General features: G+C 41.2%; 1 protein-coding gene across 2 annotated transcripts; it reads right to left on the reverse strand.

Annotated features, from left to right (window-relative positions):
* Nucleotides 1-1927: 1927 nt before the first annotated feature.
* RNF8 (ring finger protein 8) lies at nucleotides 1928-14819 on the reverse strand. 2 transcript variants are annotated; one of them, XM_058801463.1, is made up of 8 exons: nucleotides 14611-14819; nucleotides 12204-12332; nucleotides 9927-10664; nucleotides 8777-8839; nucleotides 8318-8407; nucleotides 7039-7146; nucleotides 5762-5966; nucleotides 1928-3940 (listed from the first exon to the last, which is right to left on the reverse strand). In XM_058801463.1, exons 1-8 carry the CDS (start codon nucleotides 14698-14700, stop codon nucleotides 3795-3797), a joined length of 1569 nt encoding a protein of 522 aa, XP_058657446.1. In that variant the 5' UTR covers nucleotides 14701-14819; the 3' UTR covers nucleotides 1928-3794. The 2 variants fall into 2 exon arrangements, with proteins under 2 accessions (XP_058657446.1, XP_058657447.1); XM_058801464.1 differs by having other exon boundaries at nucleotides 5755-5966.
* Nucleotides 14820-14828: the final 9 nt, after the last annotated feature.

A 14828-nucleotide genomic window follows, 5' to 3' on the forward strand; every position in this document is an offset into this window, starting at 1 on the left:
CCCATGGTGGCGTTAAGTCATGGGTTGGACTCGATGACCTCAGGTCTTTTCCAACCTGATCCTAGGAGCCGTCTTGTAGTTTGCATTAAGCTCGAACCCTGAGGACACAGAGCTCAGCACACAAGCTGGAATGCTTAGTCTCACAAAACCAAAGCAAACACAGTAGTATCAAGAGACAGGAGGATCCTACTTGGGAAGTGTGGCTCATGGTTATGTAGTTGCTGTAAACTGTATGTCTAAATAGGTTGAGTTATGGCAGGATGGGATGACGAAGAGGAGAAAGTATAACATTGACTAGTCAGAGCCTTTGTTAAAGAAAACCTGCACTTCACTTGGGGGAAGGGGGGCACAGCTGGATTATTGAATTACCTGTTACATGTTCTGCAGTCAAATTTGACAGTTGTTGCTAAGGCTCTGTAGCAGGATGCTTGCCTGGAATGGGAAAAACAACTCAAAACAATGACTATGGGAAAAGCTGTCCATGGTAAATGAAGATGGGGTCATCATGATGCTTTTGATGCTCAGTAATGCTGAAACCAGTCTGACTCATCAGTCCCGAAATTAAACATCCTGATAGTGAGCTGAAGATGTGGTAGGCCTGCTAAAATACCCAGAACCAGTAAGTGACACTACAGATAATTTATCCAAAGCTGCTGAGATGACACTGCTAGCCTGGAGACCTGATTGACAGTCAATAACTTCATACTATAAAAGCCCAGTCCCACATTTTAAGGGCAGAGTCTTCTAATATACCCTTTCTCAAAGTGTATGTGTGCATTTCCCAGTGTGGACTGGGGATGCTGTTCAAGGCTATTCCTCATGACTGAGAAAAATAAATTAGTCCACAGTCATGGGTGAACCTTATCTCTACTGAATTGTGGTTTTTTCTTAGCTTTAATACAATTGCTTTAAAACAATTACTTCAATATTGCATCATAATGCACTGTAAGAGCTGTTCTACCTCCTATATTATTTAGTAAATTACTCTGATTAAGATCTTTTTGTCCAATCATTATTATAATAAATCATACGTATTTATATATCTGGTTTGCCATCCTTAAATCCTCCAGGACCAAGTTGTATAAAGGTTCATTTACACCTATAAAATCCTTTAGACATGAACCACTGACAGTCTGGGGCTAAGATTGGATCCAGCCATATCAATGCTCCTCTCTGAGAAGGATTTTGGAAAGCAAGGGGGCCTTGTCTGCACCTCGTGACTCAATGGGAGGGCTTCTTTAATAATTAAACTTTGTCTGAAGCTCCCACTCTGCCTGTGGCAGGCTCACCACACACGTGGTATATTTTTCTTGCACAAGATTGTCAGATTGGTCTTGGACTCCACAGATCTGTATGAGGCAAACATCCCTCTGTAGTGATCCCCTTTTACTGGCACCCCTTCCCAACTCTTCCACTGATGCTGACAATGTATTGCTCTGTAAGTGTCTGATTATCACACTACCTAACAGCTGTCTTCCAAGGGAAACAGCAAGTCTTGAACCTGCCCTGCATCATCTGTGACCAGCTCAGTTATAACCTGACAGCTGGAAGCACTTGATGCCATCCCAAGACAGGTAACAGTTCAGGGCATAATATCTCCAAGGGCACAGCCAAGTAGAAACAAGTAGACAACCAAGGAGAAGAAAAGATCCAGACCTTAGAGCAAAGGAGCGCACACTGCAGATACACAGGTCTGCTTTTGTCAGTGAAAAGCTTTTGTACGTGGACATTATTAACACTTAACCTCTCTCTGTGGACATTTACACACTGTGCACCTACCAGTAAGAGTGAAAATAATTTGGAATACACCGCTTACATTCTTTGTGTTCTAGTGAAAAGAGGACACAATCAGCAACCAAACCAAAGATTACCACTCTGTTACCAGGGGAAGTATTATCCTTCTCTGCAATATGCATAAACACCAACATAATAAAATAAATATGTATTTTGCAAAATGAAATGAGAAAAAAAGCACAGCAGTATGGAAGAGATACAGAGTCAAAGAATTCAGAGTCCTACATAACCAGATTTCCTTCTACTCCTCTTCATTGGAAATGCCTGTTCCACATCAGCCTGTTTCATGAGCATATTGAGGAATGCTCTTCTCTTGCTCATTCTAGAAAGCATCTATTCACAAAAGAAACTCTCAAGAGCACATAGAGAAAATGAACATTAAAAGATAAAGAAGAATACAGAAGATGTAATGTCTCCTTCACAAAAGAAACCTTACAGTAAAGTTTTAAGCAAGCTGCCTGGCCCACAGATCAGGCCTCCCCTGTTTGAATCCTACTGACCAAATTTGTCAGCACTCCTCCCTTAGGACATCATTCATGCACCTTTTAAATGGGATCTTTCTTGGGGGAAGCAGGTAAGAGGTATGATTGTAGCTATTAAATTAGCATTAGGGTAGTCACAGTCTTGAAGGATTGGGCTGTCTTTGATCAGTTCCTGAATACAAATGTCTTTCAATTAACTTTACAATAGTCACACTGCATACAGCAATCAAAACATGAAGCAAAGTATTTAAATTACATAGTCGGTTTTCTAAAAAAAGCCTAAGACAACTAGAAGACATCTCAGTGGCTGCACCAAAGAAGACTAATGAGAAATGGGTTTATATTTTTGTTCTTAAACAAAATAAACATAGAACCAAAAAGGTATATACAAAGAGCCAAAGAAATATTACAGATGAGAAGGGCTTCCCCATCCTGTTCTCACAGTGTAAGAGTCCTTTCCATGTAACAGCTAAATCAAAAGCATAAGTCACTAGAAAATGGAACTCAATAGACAAATACATGATAGGATGAGGCAAGACTTGATCAATCTCTTATGAATGAGTGATTTGGTATGAGAGTAGTACAACCCACAACTCAACAGTTATGTCTTGTAAACAATAAAAAGAAGTGCTTCATTCTGTATCTTATGGTTGTCTATGGATGCTGCTTTCCTACCCTGCCAACAGGACATTTCATTAATTTGGAGAACAGCACACCTGAAGATACAGAGGTTCCTCTCTTGCTGCTGATTATATGTTTTTAAAGTCATTACTAAAAATTTCTGGATGCGCTGCTTCCCAGTTCTAAAATCCTTTATGCAAAAGCCTGAAGAGGGAACAAACCAAAGACACTAAATGAAAAGAACACTAGCTAAAGACTTCTGGAAGATTTAATCTCCTCTATCCCTATCTAATGGAAAATGGGCTACATAAACAGAGCAAGCTGATGGCCAGCAGCTAGCTTACAATGCACTTGCAGCCAACAGTGTCTGCATCCCACCCTTTATCACCTTCAATGCCAAAGGCCTGGGATGACTCTAGTTGCCATATGAAATTCAAGAGGAAAACCCACATTGGCACTTTCTCCTGCTATACCTATCTCCTGCCTGCTGGTGGGGATGGCCAAGTTCTCAAAAGGCTTGGGACATTCCCTCTGCTGCCTGAAATAAGGGATGCTGATGTAAACATGTAATTCGTTAAGGAAAGGGCAATGATTCAATACAAACTCTTTCATTACACTGAGCAGGTCACAAGCTAAAGTGGAAGTTTAGGGTTTGTAATTCAATTAGACAGCATAATGGCAGTCTGTTCTCTCACAAACCCAATTTTGTTTTAGAGATCAAGCTTCTGTGCATTCATTTGGAAAACAAGATCCTTCTTCCAAATGCTGCTAGTTTACAGCTCCAGCCTCTTCACAGGTCCTTCCAGGTGCCCAGTCCACTCCTCCAGCAGCAGTCAACCAAACACCATTAGGCTGGTTCGAGGCAGCACAGGGGCAATGAGTCTGCAGTAACAATGTTCAGATAACATAGTAGCTTTCACTATAGGAAGAATCCTCCTCAGAGTCCTCACTGTCACAACTGTTCATTGACGAGATGGAGTAGGTGGTAGAAGGGACACCGTTGTCACTGTCTGTGGCTGGCTTCACCATCACATTCTGTTTCTCTGCATTCAAAACACACAGAAACAAAAGTTAGCTGTGACCACTGTACCCACAAGTGCTAATTACTACTCCTCTTAGAAACTATGTTTTAGCTTCTCACAGTCTTTCAAGCTGCAGGATATAGGCCTTTTTCATTTCAGTTTTCAGCAAAAAAAAAACAAATGAATGGGAGTTATTTATTTGCTTGTTTTAAGTGCTCAAAAGTGTTCTCTATGTCTTTTCCTATTAAGGTAACACAGGTGAGGAGGAGACATTCTCCACCCCTTCACAGGGACACAACAGGCAATGGAAGTGGCTAACTATTTCAGTGTCTTGCCAGGTAAGAAAAGGAAAGAAAAAGCGTGGTAAGGGGCTCTCAAACAGGTACTGATTGTTCAGGACATTTATAGCCTCATCAAAAGCTTCATCTATTTAAGATTGCAAGCTGTCCTTCTAGTGCTGGGGCTACTAAGACTCCTAGAAAGGTTTCTTGGAATGCCTTGACAGCTTCTCAAGTGTGACTTCCAATATCATTCTTCTTTTAATAGGTATTTCTTAGGAATTAATTTTAAATAGACAAATGGTTATCTTCATTTCAATCAAAATGTTTCCATCACGGCACAAAAAGAGACACAGAAACCATTTCACCTTCCAGCTGAAGTGTGTCACAGTAAATGTAAATTATTTCCTACTGGTAGCTATTTCTGAAGGTAGGCTAAGAACTCATTTGCTTTTTGTTTGAACAAGGATGAAGACCATTGGTGTAGCACACAATGGGCTGCACTGAAGGCACCACTTCAGCCAGTGCCCATCAGCCACCTGAGCAGACACCTAGGAGCACTGTGGCACTCTGCAGATGCATGCATTGCACAGGGGCTGCCTCAGTTCCACAGAGGTAAAAGCAATCGTTGTAGCTGAGCCAGGCAGCCTCTCAGCAGTGCAGCCCTTCCTGAGGGAATCAGACTGAAAGGCTTACATAGGTTATCATTTCAGGCTTGAACTAGCACTGCTTAGTCATGTCATTCTATGTCACCATGGCACATCTATCAAAAGCACCTTTCTTTTGGTAAAAATACAATTTGATACACTGCAAAATTAAGGATCATGCACTCATCTCTATGAAGGGAAAACAAAACAATTACTTAAGAGAACACAGCAACAGAAATTTAAGGGGTAGCAGGAACAGACATCTACATTTCAGCACCTAGATACCAATGTCAAGTGCTCTACAAAGAAATTTAGAAGGAAGCAAACTAGAAATAACCCATACTGGGGTTATTAATAAAACAACCACCATGATGCACGTATTTTAGCAACAGCTAGGCAAGATGTTATGCCTGTAAGCCACAGTGGCTTTAATTCCACAAAAATAAACATGTCAGAGCAACTGTCAGTTCAGTCATACTTACATGATATACCAGTGTCTCTTTCAGAGATTTCCTACATAAATCTAGCACATAGAAAAGAATTCAGAGCTTCTTGTCAGGTCTGCTGAGTTTCTGTAATTATGTACTCTGCAGTTTAATCAAAAGTGCCTGGTACATTTTTCAAGGACCATTCTATGTATTTTTGCTTTTATTAAGTGATGTCTTTGAAAGAGCATGGTTAAACTAAGTTTTCCTGCCAGACCATGAAATTCATACTGAAGTCATTTTCCAAACTTTGTACTTATTTTATTTTACTATGCAGTAAAGCTCGTTAGTAGACAGACCTCATTATTATTTTTTTAGTGTTTCTGCAGTATTCCCTGAGCATCTTCTTGGTATATAGGTGCCAAAGAAAGTTGTGCAAAACAGATGGAATAAGAGATTGTACTCATTATGCCACATCCACCCACCTCTCACCTTTCCGCTCTCTGATAAGGCTCAGGCGATGCTCTTTCATTTCCACATCCAGTTTTTCTACCATCCTGTTAATGCAGTTGTCCAGCACCAGAGAGCGTGTCTGTGATTTGATCTCCTGCCTGCAGATAGGGCACTCCACTTTACGTTTTGTCCACTCATTGATGCAGTAGGAGCAGAAGCTGTGTGCACAGTTCAGAGTCACTGCCTGTGGAATTCAGCAGAAGGACACTGGTCACTGCAAGCTCATACAGGCACTGCCAAGCAAAAATGTACTGAATACAGGGAACTATTAGATGGATATTTTGTAAAGAGAAAGGGACTGGAGAGCCCAAAGCCTTTAGGGCCTTCACAGGAGTCACACACAAACTCCCCCAGACCAGCGTTACAAGTCAGTTAATAGAGTCACTGTAAGTCACAGCAAGTCAGAAACAGAGAAAAGTAATTAATTTTTACAAGTTACCCCAATTTGAAAAGCATAACTTATGGAAAAAACTCAAGATACTGCAAAATAGCATCTTAATGTACTGAGAAACCAGAAATTAAAATTTCAGCTAGCTCTTAAGCCATTATAACAAGGCTAACACAACAGGTTTCCCATAGTAAAACAATAATGTCATGAAACTGACCTTATAGCAAAACATAAACAAAAATAATAGTCTACACGACAAGTATAGCCTATTACTTGTAGAATCAGTAATAGCCTATTACTTGTAGAATCAGTTATATTGTTCAGATAGTCTATTACATAGCCTATTACTTGTAGAATCAGTTACATTGTTCAGATAATCTTTTTCTTTGAGAAATTGGCCTGTTTTCATTAAAACAGGCCAATTTCTCAAAGAAAAAAATTATCTGAACAATATAAACATACCAGGACTTGATTGAATACTATACCTCCCTTCCTTTACTAACCTCTCCATATAGCTAAACCTCAAACAGTCCAACTCTAGTCAGCCCCAGGCAGCTGTCAGCAGCAACTCAGGGCACCAGTTCAAAAACCTACACAAGTGCTCCAAACTTATGTGCATTTTAGGATTAAGCACTCTTGTCTATGCAGATAGAGACATTAAAGCTGAACTTGCAGTCGAGCAAAGAATAGTCAGCGCAGACAGAATAGATCTCTGGATCAACTCTTTCCCATAAGAACTCACTGTGGGTCTGTTGGGACTGTTAAACAGGGTAAGTAAGGAAAAGGGCTTGAATACTGTGTTACTAGAGCTATGGAAAGCTTCTCAAGTCTCTTTTTTACTGGCAAACCCATACAGATTTAAACATACCTCGATAAAGTGCTCAGAACAGATTGTGCACTGCAACTCATTCTCCAACACATCATTCATCTGATTCAACACCTCTTCTTTTTGGGCTCTCACCTTTTCCTTCTCCTCCTGGTGGAAAAGTACATGTTGTTGTGTATCAACAAAGAACAAGGTTTTTCTCAACTGACATGAGTGTGGGCAGGGGAAGAAAATCATACTGCAGATCTCCACATGTCAAGTGGAGTGGATATCTATCACATACCCAGATCTGTAATCTCTTTCCTCTTTGTAGTCTCAGCAGTATTGGGAATATTCCTACCCACTACAGAGAACTTGGAAGAGAGAACAGCTATTACCCAAAATTCCCTTCAGCCTAAAGGAACTACCAGCAGATCAATCTTTTCAGAATCTTTTTCAACCTGTTCCTAGCAAGAGTTTGGCTTTAATCAGTTTTTTTTTGGTGTCTGATATAAAAAGCGGAACACTCAACAGACTAAACACCTCAAATACAAAAAAAAGGAAGGAATAAAGTTTAAAACATCTACTTGCATTTAACAACCTAATAATCTTTTTGTTTGTTTGTTAAGAGTTAAATTAGGCTGATTAGGCTAAGTGCCTGATGTATTTTCTAAAAATAACAGGAAAATTCTACTAACTGAAGCTATAGTTGAAACAGCAACAAATTTCCAAAGATGACATTAAAAAAACAAAGCAAACTGCCAGTGGTGGACAATGTGATAACTTCCAAAAGTAAGACACAGGAAAGGATCTCCTTAATTATTTTCTACTCATCACTTTGTGTCAAGGGCAGGAAGAACTGTGGTTTATCTCATTCATTATTCAAATTCCACGTTAGTTCTGTCCTACAGTCCCTTCTGGAACTGCTGTCACAATGTACTTTTACTTGAATACATTTTAAGTGAAAATGAAGCACCTCACTTTTCAAACACTTTTGGTTTGTCAGTGGATTTTTTTTCCTGTTATTTCTGGCTTGATTTTTTGCTTGTTTGTTTTTCAAAGAAAGGGTGCAATGGGACCATTTCTCTTCCAAAATGCACTGTTCAGCTGCTATGGGCTTTCTTTATGGTTGAGAAAGATCTAGTAACAACTGTTTGACACCAATTTATGAAAAGGGCAAGGTGCCTCCTTCCAGTGTCAGCTGCCATCTCAAAACACAGAAATTTTGCACTATAGGAGGCCAGGCAGAGCCAAGACAAATGTTAAATAAACCATTTCCTCTGCTCATGCAGCATATAATGTTTCACTTATGAATAAAACTAAGAATGCAGTTATTCCTTACCTTGGTTTCTTCCAGTTCTTTATTCTTGGCTCGAATTATCTCCTCAAAATCTTGTTTATTACGATTCAGTTCTTCCATCAAAGCACGATGCTGTAACAACACCATCCCAGAAGTTATAAGGGTACCATTCTAAGCTATCCTATTAAAGATATGTGGCCATAGTTATAAGGTTCAGCACACTCATTTCTCCTATTCTCCTAGAAGAGCAACACATGCAAGTTGAGGTATTAAGGCAGTTTATCCTTAACTTAAAATTGGAATGCACTGCCAGTTATTTATGACCTTCCCAGTGCCATCACACTTTGCATTCCCTCTTCCAGGTTACTCTTTCACTTCAGTTAGGTTTCTTCAGTCACCTAAGGCACAGTCCTTGTCTTCTACCAAGAGGCCACAACATTTGGAAAGATTTAAATATCCGAGCTACACAGTTAGACCAAACCTAGACTCATAATCACTTGCCTCTTGCAGGACCTGGGCCAGCTGCTCCTTCAGATTCTCTTCCCCTTGTTGACATTTTTCTCCCTGGGTGGGGTAAGAAGCAGGGGGAAAAAAAAAGACTTGAAGAACATAAGAGAGAAAATTACTACGCTGCACACTCTCTTTAGAGGATATGCTTAAGGAAACAACACTGATTTCAATAAACAGTGATATGTTCCACTCTTGGGTTACATATGTACAACAGAAATTAGAGCTACCATTTACTGTGATGAGTTAAAATGGATATATCATTTACAATTCCATATTTGTAATATCTCCACATTATTCTAGCTCAAAAAGCACCAGCATATTCATAGAAGCAAAGAGATCAGCAACAGCCTAAAAGATGCAACTCTGTCTTTGAGTACATTCAAAGACTTCAGAGATACTTAAAGCTCCAGGTAAATGTCCCATTGTTTCTAAGGACACAACTCCGAACTTTCTGTACTTCTCATACTGGTATCTTGTCTTTAGCAATGGACTTTAAGGAAGTAACTAATAAATTATTAGACTCACTCCAAGATGAATCCTCACTTTCTTTAAACCTGATTTTGAGTGGTCTCGAGTTCAAACAGATTTTGGTCTGTTACCAAAAAAGCAACTTATCACATATACTTACTGCTTAAAGGTACTTACAGATTGCAAGAAAGGGTTTTTTGAAAGTAGGAAAATAATCTCCTTCCCCCCAGGGATTAAGGCATGCAGTATTTCACTGACTGTAAAAACAGTGCACTTGCCATGCAAACTGGGCTTTACTTCAGCCATATACTGAGAGATATTCACACTTAAAGTAATTACTTTTCAACTTGTCCTCTCTATAAGCAACAGAGATCAGGCAATGACTTTCATTTTCTTATTTAAAAACATGCTTCTTTCCAACTGAAATGCTTTATTTTGCACCTTTTTCTGAATTCCCCATGCAGCCAAATCTCTTTTGTCTCTGCACTTTCTTTTGGTATATGCACTGTGATACGTGCTAAGTTAAATACTTCCACGAAAACTTTAGTAGGGGTAAATCACACAAGCACTATTTTTGTTACTGTACAGTTCAAGAGCTATTTTGGATCAATGCCTTACACGAGGCATTCCATCAAAGTGAAGACACAGGTCAAAATTATTGCCACCACTATACCTCTAGCTTCTGTTGCTCTTTACAGAATGTCCTCTCCAGCTCTTCCACCTGCTGCTGCTGATGCTCTTGCTCCATGCAGAGTTGGTTCTGCAACTCCTGCAGCTCCTGTTCCATTACTAGGATCTCCTTCTGATCACATTTCCTGCGCTTCTGCTTGACATTTAGAACTGCAGTCTGCTTCTCCTGCACTTTAACCTTTAATTTCATTGTATCTTCTAGAGATTTCCTCAGCTTTTTCAAGCCAGTCCATGACTCTACAAGACCAGAGCCTTTCTGGTCCTGCTGGGGGACAGTCACAGCTTTGAAGTGCACAGGGCTACCATGCACTGGAGCACCGTCCCCCTCACTGGGCCCAGGAGAAGGCAGCTTGACATCCATCTTCTCTGTTAGCCGTTTCACCTCTTCTGCCTGTCCCCATGATTTATCTAAAGGTTCATTGCCACAGGACATTCTGTCTCTTTTGCATCTGGAGTTTGAAGGGCCTTCTGATTCACATGTCTCCAATTCCCCCAAACTAAATTTACGTTTAGGTCTTGAACTCTTAGCTTTCCCCAGGTCACTTCTCTGGGCTAAAAAGGGTCTAATTTTCTCCCATTCATCTTTAATCACTTCATACTCATATTCAGCAGTCTCTCTGTTTTCCAAAGGCACTCCCAACTCGATACGGTCTCCTTCAGCAATAGGATAGACTTTTGATGGATCCAGGCGCTGTTTATTAAGCCAAACTCCATTTAGACTCTGCCGATAAACACAGAACCACCAAAATTTAATATGTAGTTACAGCATCCTCTGAAAGTTATTTCTGGCAACTGTAAGTAAACACAGCCAGCCTCTTCAGTGCTTCAATCAGAACAAGCCACCTTCTTCAAATAAACCTTGTAATATCCAGTTTACAGGCTCAGTGTTGCATTTATTACAGTTACTGCACTGTATTATTTACTGCACATTATTCTTGCATTACAGATTTTGTGTACAAGCACCAAGAACAACATTCTGACATATGTGCTTGTGCAGAAGGGAAACAATGAATGCTGAGGGGAAAACCTGCACAAAAGCTTCAGAAATAAGAACTAAATAATAAAAAGACTCCACAATAGATCATTGTCAGTAACATAGAATACTACCGTAATTTTTCCTGACAATTAATGTTACCTGAAATTCCAGAAAAAAATGGGAAATAGAAAGAAGCATTGGCTATACTCCTTGCAGAAAACAAAGTTTTTCATAAATACAAGGAGACTGTAAAGAAGGAAAATGTTCTTCTAGAGATAATGTTCAAAGCACAAAAATGGTTTCAAAATTAGCTCAAGAAATAATTTTCAAAACCAGCAAAACTGGTCTATGCTCTGGATGAACTGCAGAAACACTAGGAACTGACATGTCTCAATTAGATTCAATGAAAGAAGCTGACCAACTGGTCAACCATGAAAACAGACAGGAAGTGTTAATAGTTAATCTATGGTAGATGTTTCCTATCATGCACTAGCATTAGGTTTTCAAGTTTATACATGTACTACAAGAGGGTTTTGTTTAAGAGCAGTGTAATTTTAATAGTAGCCACTCCATTCCTTTCTGACTAATCTGCTGTCAACCCAAACATCCTTCAAATCTGCCTGATGAACGTTTTTGTTCTACCAGTGCTGTTTTAAAGCAAATTATTCATTTTACTGTTTTCAGACCAAATTAGAAAGTAGAGAGATCATGATATAAAAACAGATTACTGAAGTCAAAGTGAGACCCAGTTGAGAACTCTTGACATCAACATTTTATCCTAATCAGCTGAGAAGAACTTTCAGGACAAACTCATTTGAACACAACATGAAGCATGGCTTTTCTAACACTAGATTCTTGTTGACGTTGATTACAATTAAAGCAATTGTGTCACTAAAATAAGGAGTTGCACTTTATCTTTTCATCAGCACTACAAGAGTGTTATCCTTTTGAAAGGATAAAATCCTATGTCAAAATTCATGTAGGATATTTTTTAAGAAAGTGACACCAAACAAGTTCACAGACTGCAAGGTGCCCTTGGCCAGGCCACACTGGTCTGAAAAATGCTAAACCAAGAGTTGGATCTACATACAGAAAGTAATCCAGTCTGCATCCCTACTGCAGCAGACTGAAGTTTCCTGCTGGAAGTGCACAACAGGTAAAACATGTTCCCATGGACCTTCTATCAAACTTATGCTATACCATAGCCTATTCACTGCTAGATCCAAAACAATGGATTCTATTCAATGAATCTCAGAGTACAAGGTCTTCAATTGGTCTCTGTACCTTGTTATCCTTGACAGTCCACTGCCCTTCTGCATTCTGCTGGAAGACACAGTGCTTACGAGAGATCATCAGGGGACAGGTTTTTGACACCAGCTGGTACGTGATATCTAATCCTCGGCCAATAGTCACCTAAAAATAAAGTAGTGTAGTTATTGCAATCAGTAATGACATGGTCATTTCAGGTTATGGCACTTCCATTTAAGTACAGCAAAACTCTAGATCAACATCTTATGGTTATTCCAAAAAGTTTGGCGTAATATGATTCTTTTTCATTTAAATTTAAGAGTATATAGAAAATGGAAGCTTACAAAGTATTATCTTTCTCTCCCACTGAGGAAATTTTGATTTCTCTGAGGCACATTACAACCTTGGTTTTATGGAAATCTTCCTCAGCACCAAAGCTGCTCAAAGCCACTCACAAAACATCTATGTCCCACCTCACTCATTATCTAACCATTTCTTCAAACTAGCCCTATTGTGTGTGGATCTCAAGATTACTTTTTACCCTCTTCTTTTGGTAGTTGCATCTGTTCAACCATTTGTGAACAGGAAATATACAGGAAAAAAAATTGTCCAGAAAGCTGCCATCAAAAAAAGTGCACACTCAACATTGCCCTAAATACACAGTACTTGTATAAATCACATTATCAATCTCATGGCTCAGAATCTAAGCTACAGATGCAGCTCATAGCCAGTAGTAAAAGTGACCTAAGTAACTGGATTAGACTCTTAATAGTATCTTCTGGAAGAAAGGACATAATTTAATTGTACTATTGTACAGTATCTTATTAAATCTCATCTAATTTCAGATTGCCATTTAAAGCACATCCCTGCTCTCCCTCTCTCTGCTGCCTCCTCTGCACACTTCTCTTAATTCATATGTGCATTGCATTACCTGAGCAGTTCTCACTTGAGTTTAGAGCAAGAACTCAGACCCCCATGTCATAACCAAAGGCAAGGAAGCAAATTAAGATGACAAAAGCAAACTTAACCATGTTAGTGCCCACCTCTTACATGTTTCATATATGTTTTTGTCAGCATGGATTGCATATGTAAGAGGTACAGACACTCAAATGGATAAAGACTCCCTTCTTCATGAGGATTCAAACATAAAACCAGCTTTGCATTTGTCCCTGCAGTGGCATCCTCAGGGCCCAGTCACACACATCTGCAGGACCTCACATACCAATATGAGTGACAGCAAGCAGGGCCAGTCACAAAACTCCCCCTTGATCAAGTTCATTTAGCAAACAGGGGCCCAAGATGTTACCCCTCACCTGCTGGAGTTCAGTGCTGCTCACAGCAGTACTGGCAAATCACATCCCATCCCCACACATCAGCACTGTCCTTTGGCACCAAAGTGGTCACAGCACCAAGCCTGACAGGGTTCAAGAAGTGTTTGGACAACACCCTCAGGCATGTGGTGTGATTCTTAGGGCTGTCCTGGGCAGAGTCAGGAGCTGGACTCTATGATCCTTGTGAGTCCCTACCAACTCAGGTTATTCTATGATTATAATTAAAATCTTCAGCAAAAGCAGTGTGTGCTCTGTGGCCTGGCACACCTACAGCACCAGAATGCCATCAGCCTCCCGGCTGTGAATGACAACCACTGTGCAGACAATCAGAGCAGTAATATCCCAAACTGGATTCCCTGCACATTTACCAGTGCCCTGGCTGTAAGTTGTTACCTCCAGTCCTTCACTGAGGAGATCTGCACATCTCAGGGCTTCGAATCCATGATGGGAGAGTAACAAAAGCACACATTTGGATGGGAGCCTTTTGCAGTGTGTGAGCACAAGGCCTTGACCACAGCATCAGCCACACTACCTGATTTTGACCACCAGAACAGCAATCCTTTTACGCTGCCCCAACGTGATCACATATCTTTGCCTGCTGGGTTTTAGGGAAGGGTACCAGGGCCCATTTTTCAACTAAAATCCACGATCGCTGAGAAAATGGCTATTCCTGTACCGCACCAAAACATAACCAATACAATTTAAACGCGACCTCATTTACACCTGAATACCTAATGTCGTCGGACTGTTAACCTCGCCAAAAGCATCGCTTTGCTAATTACGCTACGGATTCCCTTCGTCCTCACGTACGTTACCGTCACACGAACAACTCTATCTAAATACGACAGAAGAATTCAGAGATATAAACAAGCGAAGGCTTGGCCAAGGCGACCCCAGCGCCGGGTCCGCCCTCCCCGCCCGCGGGCGTTACCGGGGCTGAACGACGCTCGCCCACTCGGGCGGCCCGGCCGGGCGGCCGCTCCCAACGGCCCCGAACGGAGGCTGCTCCTTAAGCGGGAAGCGCTGTAAAAAACCAGGAGACCGCACCAAACTGCGCCCCGAGAGCCGTGCCCACCCGCCCGCTCCGAGGGCCGGAGCCCGGCGCGGCTCACCTGCGTGCCGGCCTCCAGCAGGAGCCAGTCGCCGCTGGCCCCGACTCGGCGGAGGCACCAGACCAGGCACGGCACCCCGCGCACCGCCATGGCGCCCGCCCGCCGCGACCGGCGGCAGCGATCGCTGCGGCGGCGGCGGGGACGGCGCTCGCCGGGGACGGGAGGGGCGGGGCGGGATGTGAGATGGGGCGGGATGGGACGGGATGGGATGGGATGGC

This window comes from Ammospiza caudacuta, chromosome 3 (assembly GCF_027887145.1).
Source record: "Ammospiza caudacuta isolate bAmmCau1 chromosome 3, bAmmCau1.pri, whole genome shotgun sequence".
Lineage (NCBI taxonomy): Eukaryota > Metazoa > Chordata > Aves > Passeriformes > Passerellidae > Ammospiza > Ammospiza caudacuta.

Excerpts from the sequence above, each read along its gene's own strand:
- RNF8 (XM_058801463.1), bottom strand. The coding sequence starts at position 14,700 with ATGGCGGTGCGCGGGGTGCCGTGCCTGGTCTGGTGCCTCCGCCGAGTC. Across the intron at positions 12,333-14,610 it reads TGCTGGAGGCCGGCACGCAG|GTGACTATTGGCCGAGGATT; the intron begins GTGAGCCGCGCC and ends CTTTATTTTTAG. Across the intron at positions 10,665-12,203 it reads GGACTGTCAAGGATAACAAG|AGTCTAAATGGAGTTTGGCT; the intron begins GTACAGAGACCA and ends GTTTATCGGCAG.